The sequence below is a fragment of the Crocodylus porosus genome, unplaced genomic scaffold (assembly GCF_001723895.1).
Source record: "Crocodylus porosus isolate Cpor-Errol unplaced genomic scaffold, CroPor_comp1, whole genome shotgun sequence".
NCBI lineage: Eukaryota > Metazoa > Chordata > Crocodylia > Crocodylidae > Crocodylus > Crocodylus porosus.
This window is the reverse complement of record NW_017728943.1, coordinates 61,438,643-61,454,858: the sequence shown is the minus strand read 5'-3', so window position 1 is coordinate 61,454,858 and position 16,216 is coordinate 61,438,643. Positions and strand designations below refer to the sequence as shown.

The 16,216-nt window shown below is 42.0% G+C and overlaps 1 protein-coding gene across 1 annotated transcript in view; it reads left to right on the top strand.

Annotated features, from left to right (window-relative positions):
* LPGAT1 (lysophosphatidylglycerol acyltransferase 1) overlaps positions 1-15,634 on the top strand; it is a 100,015-nt gene extending 84,381 nt beyond the window's left edge. Inside the window, exons 6-7 of the mRNA XM_019549443.1 lie at positions 8,475-8,581; positions 13,265-15,634. Of these exons, the coding sequence (XP_019404988.1) occupies positions 8,475-8,581; positions 13,265-13,413 (256 nt within the window). The 3' untranslated portion in view covers positions 13,414-15,634. The remainder of the gene's footprint in view (positions 1-8,474; positions 8,582-13,264) is intronic.
* The last annotated feature ends 582 nt before the right edge of the window (positions 15,635-16,216 follow it).

Below are 16,216 nucleotides of genomic sequence, written 5' to 3'. Positions count from 1 at the left end.
GTTCTGAAAACCTTAAGGACTGGGTGTTTTTTGAAATGTAGTGTGCTTTGAGGTGCAGAATTTTTAGGTAACTTTGGGAAGGAAGGTGGTGGTAAATAATTTCTGATGGTGGAAAGTGCACTGCAAAAATTGGATGAGGTGAACTTGGATTTTCTGTACTGGGTCCCCTGAGTAGTTGGGCTGTGTGAGATGTTCAGCAGAGTGATCAATTAAATCTAACAGACTACAGTTGATTTCTATTCCCTCTGAATTCTGAGCACCCTTTAAGTTTGAGCCATCAAGTACCTCTTTAAAAATCTATGTTTTTATAGAAACGTGAGAGACAAACTCAGGGAATGATGATGCTCAACACTTCAAGTCTTCACAGTCTGACTGGATTGAAAACCGTGCCTAAGGGCTTCCATTCTGATTGGGGCTCAGTACACTAGAGAATATAGGCAAATATGCCCCAAAGAACTTATATCTAGAGCTAACTTCTTTTTATATGTTTCTACTTTGATCTGCCCTCAATACACCTCAGTTTAATTAAGTTTTGAAGTAACTCATACCTTCATATGTATGTCTGTCTTGCTTTTGAAGTTTATGGGCTGTGTGAGGTAACAATTATGTGATCTTTTTATTGGGCCCACAACTAATATATCCTCATTGCTTCTGGCCAGAGATCCTCTCTTCTTCAAATACTAGCTGTTCTAAGAAAAGCACAATTTTGATATAAAACGAGTTGTTGCTGGCCTGCTTACTTTGACTAGCACTGATACAGTGTAAAATACTTGTATGAGGCAATAGGATGCAGGAAGATGCAGCAACGGCTCCTGAAAGGTGTTGACTTTCTAGTTTAGTAAGTAGCCTATGTATGTAAGGCAACAGTCTGCTAACTCATGAATAGAGTGAAACCATCACAGTGTAAATGAGGATGGGGGGGTCTGATATTCTTAGATATTAGTATATTGTGTGTTGGTACCAGTCCTGCAGTCTGTTGTGGAACAAAGAGGTAAATTCATCCCATAAGCTTGCGCCTTACCATAAGTCATAGGAACATAGGACTGGAAGGAGCTTCTTGAGCGAGTGAGTCCAATTACCCATGCTCATTGGGTAGAAACAGATGTCTGATACCTTTATCTATGTTGCCATAAACCTTTTAGCTTAGCACGAATGCTGAGCAAATAGATGTGGATACCCTTTGCTGCACCACATGGACATGGGACATCCATTAATTCAGGGGCGGGCGATTATTTTGAGCAGAGGGCCACTTACCCAGTCTTGGCAAGCTGTCTAGGGCTGCATGGGTAGCCCTGCCCCTTGACAGGGGTCCTGCCCCCCCTCCCCCAGTCACTATCTTGGGACCAATGTCCTAGGGCCAGTGCTGGCAGAGCCCAGAGTGGGGCGCAGACTGGCAGGGGTCTGTGGAGCTGGGGTGGGTTGCACCAGCAGGGAGAGGGGGGAGCTGGCCCAGCTTCATACAGCCCCGCCAGCCAGGACACTGTACTCCTGCTGCCCTACTTTGGGCCCCACGGGCACTGGCCCCAGGACACAGGTGCAGGACCCATGCTCCCACTGGCTCCCACGCCTGCTCACTCCCAATGCCCTCCTCAGCTCTGTGGTACAGGTGGGGGGCAAATGGGCCCTGCTGTTTCAGGAGCCCACTGGGGCTTCCCCTGGGTACTACTGCCCCTGGTTTGTGTCATCTCTGACAGGAACCAAGGACAGATAAATCGTAGTTTTCTAAATTTTTGTAGGGGCCTCGCAGGCCAGATAGAATGGCCTAGCAGGCCAGATTTTGCCCACCTGTGCCCTGGGTCTGGCTGGGCAGGCAAAACCCCTGCTTCTTCTGACCCAGGTTGCAGCACAGCTGATCTGCTTCACTAGGTGAAATGCATTGCCCCCTTTGCCACCCTGGATGGTGATAAACAGAGAACAATGTGATCTTCCTGCTTTCTCCACTCAGCCAGACCCTGAGCATAGGTCTGACTGAATGGGAGAACCAGAGCTTTTTTCCCCACTCAGCCAGACTTGCTCCTCCACAATCATAGGCCAGTGGTTCTGGCTGGACAGGAAAAAGCCCATGCCTGGGTCGGCTGAGTGACAAAAGCAGGGAGATCACATTGCCCCTTGTCCGTACCATCAAGGGTGGGGCAAGGGGCAACATGCACTTCACCCAATGAAGTGGAAGCAGACGTGTCATGGTACAGCTGATCTGCTTCATTAGGCAATGTCTGTTTCTAGCCACAAGCAGTCAGTGACCAAAGGACTCTTCAGAATTAGCCCTTCAAACACCTGTATGTAACCAGAAACACCAAGAGCATCTTGTATAACATTCCATCGGTAAAACCAAGGGAGACAAAGGCATATGTCCAGAGGGGACCCTTAGAAGAAAAAGGCAAAACTTGACAGTCCTTACCATTCAGAAAGGATTTTTTCCTTATTTACTAGTCAGTATGTGCTGAACAGGAGGACAGGATCCTCTAACTGGGCATCCTTGAGGCTTCTAAGTATCAGCTGGAGCATCAGGAAGCTCCAATCAAAAAGTCTCAGCCATGGCTGTGGCTAGTGTCCCAACAATTTAAAGGAACATGGAAAAAACCTCAGAACAGTAGGGTACCTAGGTCAAGACAATTGGGCAACAGCCCTGGGCACCAGCTTGCAGGGAAGAGGAGAGCAGAAAACTAACCTGTGCCACTCCAGATGTGCAATCGTGCCAGTGGCACAATAGCAGCCAGAAGTTGCTGCTGTCTGGTGCTCAGCTGCTTCATTATGCTTCTGCCTTAGAGCCAGGAGCATTCATGAGGCAGGGCAGAAAATTCCTTCCTGACTCCTGCAGGCAACTAGCAAAAGCTTTGAAGCAGGGGATTGCTGGATACCTTCTACATTAGACTTACTGCTGTAGTCCAGCCTGGGGATTGCAAATATGTGATTCCACCCTTGGCCACTAACATCTCTGCTTACTCATCTTACCAAGTATGATGGTACTTTTCTAAATCCCAAACCTCAGAACAAGTTGCTATTGTTTCTAAATCCAGCTGTTGCAAAGATGTTTTTCCCTTCTCTTCTTTCCCCCGCTCCCAGTTATTGAATTTTTTCACTTTTCTCCCCAAACTACATTGAGCCAAATTGATGCTTTTCAGTTCTATATCAGCAATAAGTTCCTTACATGTTTAAAAATGAGACTTCTTCTACCATTGGCAAAAGGAAACAACATTGTTTGTTATCAAAAAATTGTGTCTTAGCTTATTTTAGAGGCTTTTTTGACTCCTGATTTACTGCTGGTTTCATGGTAATGAGATGATTGGCTTTTGTGGGGGGGGGGAAGGAGGTGATTTTTATGTCCCCCTACTAATGTTTTTGAAGTGATCTGCAACAATTAAGCAGCACTTCCTATGAAATGTGCACAATCCATGGAATGCTTGGGGATATGGCACTTGTATAAAGACTTTATCATCATACATGGTGAGTGGTCTCCATAACTCACAAATGGGTAGGCCACAGCTGCAAATTCATACCATGTACAAATGATCTTGATGAACTCCTAGTGTTCATGAACAAATGGCCATCTTTTTTTGGGTAAGGGGACAAGGATTAAATCGGATTAAATTTTCATGGCTTCCTGGTCCAGAAAGCTTTTCTTTAAACGAACTGTCTACCCTGTCCTGGAACGATGCTAGCCAGGGCCATATTTAAGATTAGAACGTGTTTAACACACGTGTGCACACTTGCCTAGTGTCAGCACTTAAGATGAGCATCTATACTTGAGAAACTGCTAGGTTTGACACTGAACTAGATGGATGTTAGCTGCTGTAATTTCTTCCCTCCTTCCCCCTGTGGATTAGTCTCAGTAGTGTGCATGTGGTCAAAAGATTTAAATATTCATTATAGCAAGTTATGCTAGTCAGAATCATTCTGTCTTTCTCTGCTATGTGTAGCTACAGTGAGGGTTGAACTTGGTCCTGTGCACGGTAATGGAACAAATATGAGCGTGGGGGGAAGGGAGGTGATGCTATTCTGCTTTGCCATTAGGATGCAGTCACGATGGTGCTCCCTCTTTTGCACTGTCCAGGTTCTTAACATGATTCAAGGATGCACAATATTTTTTTCAACTCTAAAACGAAACTCCAGTCAGGTTAGCACATAACCATATTGCAGCCTGCTCCCTTGTCTTAGATTGGGTGTACCATTTTAAGTTACTCTTCTTTAGGCAATCACTTCACTTGCAAATAATTTCTCCAACCAAAGTGATTTATGGTGCATAAAGTAAAATGTTTGTTGACTGAATGGTTGCTGCTGACCTGATTCTGGGAGCAGTTACAGGTTAAAAATCAGTTTAAAGCAACTCACAGTACTAAAATGGAAGCTATGTGATTGATATATAAGCCTGCCTGCTTACTGCACTCTACCTCTGTTTTTTTTTTTTCCTTTTGATAATAAAATTAATCAAATCAGTTTCACTCTTAAAACAGCTTCTAGTCTGACTATTGTTTTTGTGCCTTCTTAAATTGCCTACCAGAGGATTTTCATCTGGCACTTCATAGCATGATTCATACAGGGATCTCGGGGTACGTTGGACATATAAAAAGTCAGAGGCCTTTCTAAGTTAAACGGCTCATGAGGCTAGTGTGCCTGTCTCTACAGACTAGTGACAAGGAAGGCAGTAAGTGATGTGGTTAGCATCACATCCCTGGTCAGGCACCCATTCACACCCGGGCCAGGTCAACAGTCTTTCCTGGCCAAGTATGGGGGGCTGGACCTGATGATCTGTAAGGTCCCATCCAGCCCTTAACATCTGTGAAACTGACAGCCTTTAGCACAAGTCCAAACCAGAGCTCAATCTCTTGCCTCTGGAGCTGTCGCCAGGTACCTTTAACTGCCCTACTGCCACATCCCAGGTTGGATCTCACTTCCCCACAACTATGTTTTCAGGCATAGTAAGTATTACTGAGGACTCAGCAATGCTGAGCTACCAGCTGTCCTCTGGAAGATGATGAGATGTACCAGTACTATGGACTTTGGGGATAGCAGGCCCTGAGGTGATTTTTTTCTTGCATCAGGTACAGCCCATGGCAGAGCTGAGCTTAGGATTTACATTTCCTGTGCTTGTGTATCATGCTATACCCTTCCTGTGTGTGCATGCAATGCCACTGAAATGGAGCTACCTCCTGCTGTTACTCATCCAGATTTTTTAATACTTGCAGCTGTTTTTTTATACATCATCATCATCATCATCATCATTATCATCCATAGTTTTTACTGAGGTGGGGCAAGCAGTACTTTTTGGGGTACTTGTTATCCAGTGATTAAGAAACTAATGGATATTAGATTTGTATTATCAGTAGCTATGAAGACCCTTTGTGCAGCATAATGGCTGTAAGCTAAATAAATGCTGATTCATTGTTGATCTGGCAGCAGCTTTATTTTTCCTAAATATGTAATGGCTTTAATCTATGAGATAATTGCTTCACAAAATTAATTGGAATTGAATTGTTGTAGCTGTTTAATGCTAAAAACAAGTTGCTGAGAACATACTAGGATGTATTTGTTTCTGTTGGGTCAGATGGTCCCGGTTTCTGGAGTTCTGAAAAGAGGGAAAATCGAAAGGAAGTTTTGTCAACTTTGTGCCACTGAAATAGCAGCGTGGAGTGTTTGGCACTTTTGTCACAGAGTGACTCTCATCGGTGTTGGGCTATGAGAAGTGGATGATACATAGAAGACTTGCAATGCTGGAAAACTGAGTAAATATGGGGAGACGGAATCTCCTGTTTGTAAATGTCAGATTAATAGTTTCAGTTTAGAATGTCCCAGATGTAGAAATACAACATCAGAAATAGGGTCAGTCTACCAGCAAGAGATTTAAAAGATGAGAGGCAGCACATTCAGTGTCTAGAAGGCTTCGTGTCAACTTTGTTGCAACGAGATGCTGTTAAGCAAAGAAAGCAGAAGTGGGAAGGAGTGAGGCATGAGGAATACAGCAGTGGAACAAGAGATGCTCTGAGAATGAAAAAGGGGTGTATTTAAAGAACTCTTGCTTGGCACTTCATAATCCTATTCAGTCACTCTCCATCTTCTCCAAGGGAGCTATGCTGTTTAAGACATTGCAGAGTCAGTTGTTAGGGCACTACCTCAAATCTTTCTAAGCAAAATGAATTCTGTATTTTAAAATAGCAGTGGAAAGTCCATTAAAAACAATAAAAGCATAGCACAGTATGAGGAGGGCAAATGAAAGTGTAATTGCAGAGTCCTATCATAAAGGATTTTTACTTAAGAGACTGAGAGGTCAAGGCACAGCAATTCTGCACAAGAAGCCAAAAGGTATTTGCATTGGAGAGTCCACTCTCGAGTGGAAAGCAGTTATTTCCCTGGCCTTTCCATTTACTTCTAAGCTTGTTGAGACTAAACCATGATAGCAGCCATCTGAGGGAAGGAGGTGAAATAATAGAGATGGTAATTTGTATAGTAGGAAGCGCTCTTTCTCTAAGTTGAGGATGCACAAAATGGATAAGTCTAATGCTAGGGGAAGTATATATTTTGACTATTGCTTAAAAGTTAGTAACTCCCTTCATGTGCATGGAGCAGTTTCTAAGGAAGTCTCTGCCCTTGTTAAGAGCTGCCTCTTTCTGACATTTTAATGCAGAATTTTGTTCTGGTCTCATACTTAGAAATTGAATTATTAAAAGTTACCCCACTATCTGGCTGCTGAATTAGTTACGTTGATAAAAGCACCAGAATTTGGAGTTGAAGCTGAAATCCTGTAGAAAGGTTACAGTGATCTTGTGGTTGTCACTTTCTAGGAAAAGATAAAACATAAAACTATAAATCTGCTTGTCTCTGTAAACTGGAAGTTCACCAAGGGAGAAGTACGTCTTGCCACAAATAAACTGTGGAGGCTACTATGTATGAATATAATTGATATTTGAGTTTACTCTTGATAGTGAGTGACACCTTGCCTTAAAACAGGTCCATCATTTGTGGCTCTGCCAGTTCAAAGATCCATATTCGTGTTGGATTCTGTATTGGAATAGTTAAATGTTTAACCTTGGTCTTGTTAAAGTGTTTGGTTTTGTGCAGTTAGGGTTGCATACAGTCTTTTGCTTTGGCAGTTTTCAGAGGCTGAAAACTGTCACAGTAATTCACTTGGAGCATCTGTTTCCAAGTTTGGGAGCCAAAGGGCTATCCTGTTTCCACCTCTGCATGTAGGAGTGGCTGAAACTGTGTGGCAAGGCCGTCTGTGGTTTGTAATGCAGTTGGGAGCAGTCAGGAACCACGGTCCCACTCTGTAGGTGTTGCACAGCTTCCAGAAAGATTGCCCTTTTCACAAGTCCATATTTCAGGGGTTCTCAACATTTTACCCTCAAGACACCCATTTGACTCAAGGAAGCCCTTTATAACTTTGGGGATTTGAACAGTATGCCCTTTCAAAAAACTTGTTTATTATAGTGTTACTTCCTGCAGATCAGCTGGACTGTGGGAGCAGGGCAGGGGTCAGGCCTGGACCAGCCAGATCCTGCACTTATCCCCTAATACCTCACCTGTTCATCTCCTCACACCCTGCGGCACCCCAGGATGTCCCCGCACCCTGACTGAGAATCACTGCTCTAAACAGATCACATGAAAGCCACTTGTCCTGTACCTGGAGCATTTGCCATTTAAAAAGAATTCAGATGTTTCACTGCAACTTTTTCCTTCCCATTTTGAAGCCAGAGATTCCTGCATTAGTATCCTGGGGCTGCAGTGGCAGCCTGAAAGGAGAATGTGGCAGTTCTTCCTGCTTTACCTAAGCATGTTGCCTTTGAGCTCTCTAATTTTGTTGAAAAAAATTGTCCAAATATTGGTGATGCTTATCTTTAAACTTCCCTGTGTTTCTAAGCTGACTGTCCTGTATGTTCTGAAATACCTCCTGACCTGGCCAAACGGGCAGGATTTGGGCTATGCTGTAAAACAGCCTTGAATTGTTTCGCTCTCATTTCTAGAATAAATGTTTCTGGCATCCCTCCCATTTATATAGACATAGCTATAAATAGCTATATCAGGATTGAAAATTAGAGTTAGGAGTATAGAACTGATTGTAGTATTAATCTTTGTCCTTAAATGTTGTGGTAGTATTTCAGCATACTTATGGGATCAGTACAGCTAAAGTAGAAAACCAACTCGAGGAATTCCAGAGAGAAAAAGCCACTTCCTCTGTTGGGCATGCTCTAAGATACAGAAGAGGTGTTAATGATTATCACAACCCTCAACTCCAAATAAATGATTTCCTCAAGCAGGTAGAGCAAGCTTCTCAGTTTGTTAAATCTACTAATTCTAATGAGTCTTGACAATTTTACAGAAAAAATGAGAGCATTGCATGGTGTGTGTTTAATTTAACCGTTTGTTCACTGCAGAGGATACTTCTCCAGTTTTAGTCTCATTGTTTTGTGGCAAGAGAGGAGATTTAAATATAAAATGACTTAAATAGCTTCAGTGACACTGTTCTGTTCTTTCTTTGGTAGGATTTTTCCAATTAAAGATGTACCTGCGGAGCCTGAAGCCCTCACCCATTGGCTATATCAGCGATTCATTGAAAAGGAGGATCTTTTGTCACATTTTTACAAAACAGGTAGAATGTTCTCCAGCAAGAGAGTACTTAGTAATGCTTTGCAATTCTCCAGTGCCTTTAACAGAGGGGTCTCAGAAGGATTTAAGAAAACACAGTTATTGTTTATAGCATCCTCAGACTTTGTCCTTCACCTTTTCCATTTGTGGAAGGATTTGGAATAACAAATAGTAACGACCTGATTCTGTTCTGCTTGTTGCACAATGCCAGGCAGGGCTCTTGACTTAGGAAGGAATATTCAAAACTGATAAAAGGAAATTCCTTTTTTCATATCATGCCTAATTAGACTGTGAAACCCATTGCCAAAGGATGTTGAGGCCAAGAATTAGCAAGATTTGGAAGAGGGAGCAAAAATGTATGTGCATATCAAGAAAGTTCAGAGTTAATGCTAACAAATTTTGCAGCAGTGCAGAATTTCAGAATATTTTGAACTGTAAAGGAGCAGGTTAAGAATGTCATGGGCAGTGTGTGGTGGTTTTCCTGTATCTGCCTTTGCAATTCTTAAACTTCTGGTGGCTCTAGCAGAGGTCACTGTTGAAGAAAAGATACAAGGTCAGATAGATATTAAGGCTGAGCAGTAGGTCATTTCCTGTATTTCTATTGAAACAAAGCAGGGAGAGGATGTGACTTGCTGATGAAGGATCTGTAGTATGTCCATGGCACAATGGGGTAGACCTGGTGCTTGAAAGTCCCCACAACAATGAATGGGGTAGATTTGTTCTCTGACAAGTCCCCAAGGAATGAACGGGGTAGACCTGGTGTCTGAAACTCCCCATAGGAATGAATGAGGCCCAGTTCGATGCTCTCTATAGCTGACTGCACTTTCTCCCTCCCTCAATACAAAGGGTACTATTTGCAGCTTCTCCGCAGTAAAACTCCCCGAATGAAAACAGGTTTCAAGGGCAGTAATCGGGCTCTAATAATGTTACTAAGGGGACACTGGCAACTAAGGTGCCATTTTCTTAATGTATATCTGCCTTTGAAAATAGGACTGGGGAACTTTTCCTTCCTTTTCCAGCTGGCAAACATTGAAGTTCGCCAAAATTCCCCAACAACTCTGTTTCTTTGTTGCTGTTTTTGTACAGAGAAGTAAAATTTGTCATTGCAGGAAAAACGAGTTTAGTTTTAGAGGGCTTTTGGCTGGGGGGGTTATAGAAAACCTAATAAAAGAAAAAGCTTGAGTTTCTTTTGGACATTTAATATAGGGAAGCAAGTTTATCGTACTGACATTGCCTGAGAAGGATGACTAATCAAAATACTGGAGTTTTTTCTTTTTATAGGAGAAAAGCTCTTTTATTACATTCCTTATTCTGCAGATGCCTACAAATAGCACTCAGGCTGCCCACACAATTAAGTTAAATGTTGCAGAGTCTTTATGTAAGAGATGCTGCTTCACACAATGGATTAGTGGATACAATTGGATTATTCATTACTAATAGAAATGGGGAATCAATTTTTATATAATCTACCATGGTAATATATTTTACCAGTGATAATGTAATGTATAGTGCACCTTGCTTTGAGAGGAGTAAGTTGCCTTTTCTGTTGTCCTGTTTATCCAAATGGTCACGTAACATCACTTGGCATACCCAGCAGTGTCTCCGAGTCTAGTTTATGGACAGACCCTGCACCTAAACAGACTTGACTGAGATCCCATTAGGCCCTTCAGGATTCAGCCTGTGAATAGCATCAGGACTCTTTTTAAACTTTGCTCCACAAGAATATGTTCCTTGTCTGGTAGCTCAGATCCATAGTTCTCTTTAACCTGATACAGGTGATTTTCAAGACTGAACTGCAGTACTTTACAACTAGTAATGAAATAGATTTTTTTTTCATTCCATAAATGATTTGACTAGCTCACAAATATTCTAGACAAAAACAGAATGCCAGCACAGCCAAATTCCTTGCTCAGAAATGCTAAGTACATTGATATATGCATCAGTTTGTATATTTGCAAATATTTTGCACACGACCATAAACTTCAGCTTTCTCGGCCGCCGACTCTGGCAAGGAGAGCACATGGAGCTACACAAAGCTTAGCCAATCTGCCCACCTGCTAGGAATGTCTGGAGTGTGCTGGGGACATCTAGGATTGTACAGGTTAGTTCTAAGATAGGGCTGAGCAACATGTTGGCTGTGGAAACTGAGAGCTTGCAGGGCAGGGTGAAGCTTTTGCCCATGCTAGGGGTGGGGAGAAGTGGCATCAGGGAAAAGCTGCTGTGGCAGTGGCTAGGTCTCCACCAGTCTGCAGCTGGCTTGGATCTGATGCCCGTGACTCCAAAAAGTTGCCTGCTGCTGTTCTAGGGCACTGAGATGTTGGGAGCCTGAAGTGCAATGCATGGATATTATGGCTACTTCAGTGCTGACTCTGCCCCATTCCCTTCAAAATAAAAACATGTTGTTTCTGTGGTAACAAGAGGATACCTTAAGACTGCAAAACAGGAGAGGACAGGAGCTGCATATTCCTTGAAGTTATCCCAGCAAGCAGTATTTTTTAAATGGGAGGGAGAGAATAGAAATGACAAGTGTAGAGCGAAATGAGGCTGTTACTGCTTGTTTCCTCTCCTTTTGACTATTAGGTTTTACAGACTTTACACAGTGGGACTTCTTAGAGTACAGTAATAATCTCACCCTGTAGGTAGATAAAAAAAAAAAAAAAAGTTACATATGCTCTACATATAGAGCTGAAATGAGTGTCACTTAAACCTCAAAGCTCTGGACTTCATTGTAAGGGTACTTTAGTAATTTATGAACACCTGCAGCATTTCCATCGTTCAGCATTGTGTTTTCTCTAAAGCAGAGTCTGACTTTTTTCCCAGTGTTTGATTAACAGAATTAAAAGGAAGTCAGAGGCCCCAGTCCCCAAATGTATTTAGGGGCTTGCTTTCTTGTTTTGGCACTTGACTCCCGTGATATTGTATTCTGATGTCAGGCTAACAAATATAGAAGAGGTCTACATAAATGGACCCTAATAAAATACACTTCTTACCCAGTAATCTGGACTGTTTCCTGTCCTGGATTCTTAATGCCCCATCAATTCTGGATTTGGAGGACCAGAAGGCTTCCTTTGCAGTCACTCATGCAAGGAACACTTTCTGTTTTTGCCAGCATGATTTAAACTGATTACTAATGTAAGTTAGTAAATCCTGGAGGAGGTGAAATTGGGGAAGATGAAGTTTTATCATATCAGTCATCCCTTGCTATAACAAACAGCCCTTCAAAATTGAATGTTCAGAGAACATTCATTGGACAACAAATTGTAGTGTTGGTCGGTCTGTCTGATTAAAGAGTCTAACACATAACTGAGCAGTGCATTGAAATGTATTGTGAGAGACCTTGAGAAATGTTAGGGGTATATGTGCATTGCTGCTTTGCAGTGTATGAATGCTCACACATTTAGCAAAACATGAAGTTGCTGAAATCTTTTAATATGGTGGTGTGATTTTTAAGGCTATTACATTCTTTCTGTTGGAAACTATCCTCCTTGGGAAATGTATGTATAAAATCCTTGCACAGCCAGGTATGCAGAATCCATATACATTCTGCTGGATCTAATGCTATTACAGAAATTAATCATATTCAAAATGTGCAATAGTAAACAGTAAACAATAAGAGCTAAATGCACCCAAGCAAGGAATATCTGAATGTTTTATATCCTGTGTTCAAGTTTGCAGCCAAGTGAAAGAGAACTTATTTCTCTCAGTCTGGAAGATGTATTTAACTTTTTTCCCTTTTCAAAAATAAATATTTGTGCTAATGGAAATAGTGTTCTGAAAAATCACCCGTGTAAAGCAGGCAAATCGATCAATTACACATACCCATTAGGGGTGTGTGAAATGGGCCCTATTCTATTTGGATTCAGCCCAAATCAGGGACAGTGCTTTGATCCATTGATTGGGATCACTGTCCCCGATTCGATTTGGCTGAATCTAAATCTGACGATTCAGTGCTGATTTGGCAAATCAGCGATTCAGACGTAGGCACAGCTTTAAAAGTTTTTTGTTTTTTTTGTTTTTTTTTTTCCTACATACCTTGAGGTAGCAGCGTGGCTCATGATTGCTGCAGTGCTGGGGTGGATGGAGCATCCCACAGCAGCATGGGGGGCTCCCCAGTGTGCTCAGCAGCAAACCTGGAAATGGATCAGACCGGGTCTACTGGGGAGCATGCTGGGGGGCCCCCCTGGCCTGGCAATTGGCCACAGGGGGACCCTGGGTGCCCCCCCCCTCCCAGACCCAGGAGACACCAGTCCCCAAGCCAGGAGAGTGCAGGGGAACCCCCTAATGTACTCCCTGGTGCACCTGAAAGTGCTCCTGGTCCAGTTCCAGGTCTGCTGCCAAGCGTGCTGGGGAGCCCCCGTGCTTCTGTGGGATGCTGCATCTGCTCCAGCACTACAGCGTTCAGAGGCCCTGCTACCTAGAAAAAACATTTAAAGCTGTATCTGCGCCCGAATCACCAAATCTGTCCACATCTCTCTGAATAGATTCAGAGAAATTAAAGGGTCCTCTGATTTGATTCAGATTCAGAGATTTGGCCGCTGAATCTCCACCAAATCAAATAAGGGACCGAAGCTTTGTACAGCCCTAATATCTATTGCTATCCATATAGGCAACATAGCTAAAAAGAATATACTCAAACAGTAGGTCCTACTGCAATAGGATTAACAGTGATTTTTCTTTCCTTTTTTAGGAGCATTTCCTTCCCTGCAGGGTCAAACAGCTGTTTCCCGGGAGATGACCCTGAACAACTTGTGGTTGGTTGGCATTCAGTCCCTTGCATTTTTGTCGGGTGGTATGTGGTACTGCATCCTTCGGTATTTTTATCATTGCCTATTTTAGAAGTTGAATGGGATGAGGACACTGAGAATCCAGGCTCTGGCAAATGAGCATCACGTGACATGTGCAAATGTGAATATTCAAGAGTCAAGGAAAATACTGTATGGCTTTTTACCCCTCTCAACGGACGCTCTAAACTCCACTAAAGTGAGAGTCAGTAATATAGTGACCTGATGATGTATTTTAAGAACTCTGTATTTTTAAAGGGGGGGAATGTCCCTAGACACACACAAGCAAATTTGGCATTTGGACAAGAGGTGCAATCATACAGCCACATAGAGGAATGTCTGCAACAAGAAGCTCTGTCACCACAGGTATTACTTGACACTGTAGTTAAAGCGCAGAAAATTCAGCAACTCTCTCTCTCCCGTAGTCTGTACGACAAAGTGTGCGGTAGAGAATCCCTCATTGGCACAGAAGTTTATCACGGTTGAGCTGGAATCACATGTAGTCTGCAGAGCTAGTTATGGTAACTTAACTGCTCTCCTGTCAGCCATTGTTGTATTAGACACACTCTTCCTGCAAACATGCAAGAGAGGTTTGTGGTGGAGAAAACAGTACTCAGAAAAGCAGTATGTAATAAGTTTAAAAATAATTCACCTTTGACAAATCAGCCCATCCCTGCCCTGGGTTATCCATCAGACATGTGATTTCTGTACACTAGTTGTATCCCTTCTTAGCAGGGACCATGTCAGGTCACTTGATTTCTTTCCCTTTTGTGTTTAGAATGTTTCATACATTAAGAATTATCTTTTCTGCAAAATGCACTTTTAAAGATTAAAATACAGTGAAGGAAAAGCATATAGCTGGGGTGGGGGGAGCTTTATCTGCAACAGATTGGAATTGTAAAGAGTGCTACCTGTTCCTGAAAGTGTGCTGGTGCCCCTGAGGCTTTTCAGCCTGTCCTCCCTTCCTCACCATCTTTCTTCCCTGCTCCAATTTGTTGTATATCACAAGCTGGCAAATGTGACTTTTTGATAGCTTATGGAGGCCTTTTCCCCCATTTGTTGCAACAGCACTAAATGTATTTGTGGGACAGTGTAAACAAATCAATGCCAGTCAGATTCATATTTTGCTTTGGAAAAATGGAAGGAAACTAGTTTCTTAAAGATATCTGAGGGCTTGCGTAAAGCCAGGAAGATATTCAATGGACTGTAACAGAACGTGATCTCAGTAACTGTACAGAGGGCTATATTAAGCCTGCCCCGTGCTGAAAAGTATTAGCCTCAGTGGAAGGAGAATTAATTAGTCAGAGGCAAACTGGACTCGAACCAGATTTTCAGATGTCTGGTTAACAATGCTGTTGAAAGGCAGGCAGTACTGGAGGTTCTCATTTCCAGCAGGTTGGCCTCACTTGATTACACAGGTAGAAAAGATCCATTTCTAGAATGAAATTCCTGTTTGAGTATAGGCCATGTAGCCAGAATTTTATGTCTAACTATGGCATATTGTCTTTGGATTGTATTTTATTGAGTGCAAACTAAGCCAACTGTAGTTATCTGTGTTGAGTTAGTAGTATAGTTTCCCCTTTGATCCCCCTTGTCATACAAGAACCAGTTTGAGTAGTATACAAGACAAAAATATAAGATATCTGAATATTTTCCTTTGGGGGGGGGGGAAAGCATACCAAAATATGAAATGATGAGAATTTTCCCTGGTTTAATGGAAAAGGTATCCTAATTAAATATGCCAAAAAAGTGGTTTCATCATAAGGTAACACAGTGTGGATATTAATAAGAAGATGGTTAATAAAAGAACAACTGAATTACCTCATTGACTGTTATGATACCATTGCAGGTGAAATGCAGAAGACAGTGTTATTATTTAGCTTGATGTTTAATGTAAGAAACTATTTCTAAATCCATCTTCTTGACAAAATACAGCTGAATTCCATTGTAAAATTAAAATTAATCTTAATGTGAGGTACGCAAAGGGAGGCCAGTTTGGGCTGTGAACATGTGTACCCATTGATTCTGCCAGTTGGTGAGGTTTGTTGCTTTGGGTGTAGATTGTTTCCTCTGCTGTATTATTGCAGGCAGGCGTTGCAGTCCAGTACCAATCCCCTGATACTAGGGTGCAAACAAGCTGCTCTAAACTTGAGTATACTGGATTCTGGAAACAAGCTGCAGAGTATTTTCTATGCCTTTCTTCCTAACGTGGGATGATTGGAACGTCTTGGCATTCCAGTTGATATTGTTTCTTAATTAGGAGGGGAAGGGCTGATTATATATTAAAAAAAAAAAAAAGGTTTTGTTGCACAACAGAAGCCTGTATCAGAATATTTGCTTTATAAACCCAATAAACATGCCAGGGTATATGCTTTTCAAATGCAGTATTGTTTCCAGTGGCCTGTAGTAAGTACTGATGTGCTGCCTAATGAAATAACAGCAATATGTGATCATGTGGTAAGGTGACCCTTTGACTTATCTCGTACCTTCTGGGTTTGTTTTTGTCTTTCAATTTGTTTGGGTTTTTTTTAATACTGCAAAACTGTTATATGAAAGCACTGATTGTAGTTTCAATGTGGAGACTAAATTGCATTAGATTGCTTCTCTACTACCTGCACTGGAAAATGTGAAGAGTGCATGTCATCAAGTCTCCATAGAGTTGAATTTAGGTGATCATGGAAAGGAGCTAGTTTCCATGTTAGGAACTTGGAATGGATTTTTTTGTTGTTGTTGTTATGAACATAGTGCTGGTTTATAATGGAGAATAATAAAGAGCGATAAAATCATTTTAATAAGGGAAAAACATAAAATCCATGTAGGAGAAATGAGTTATAACTCAGTTACCTATGTCTCGGCTA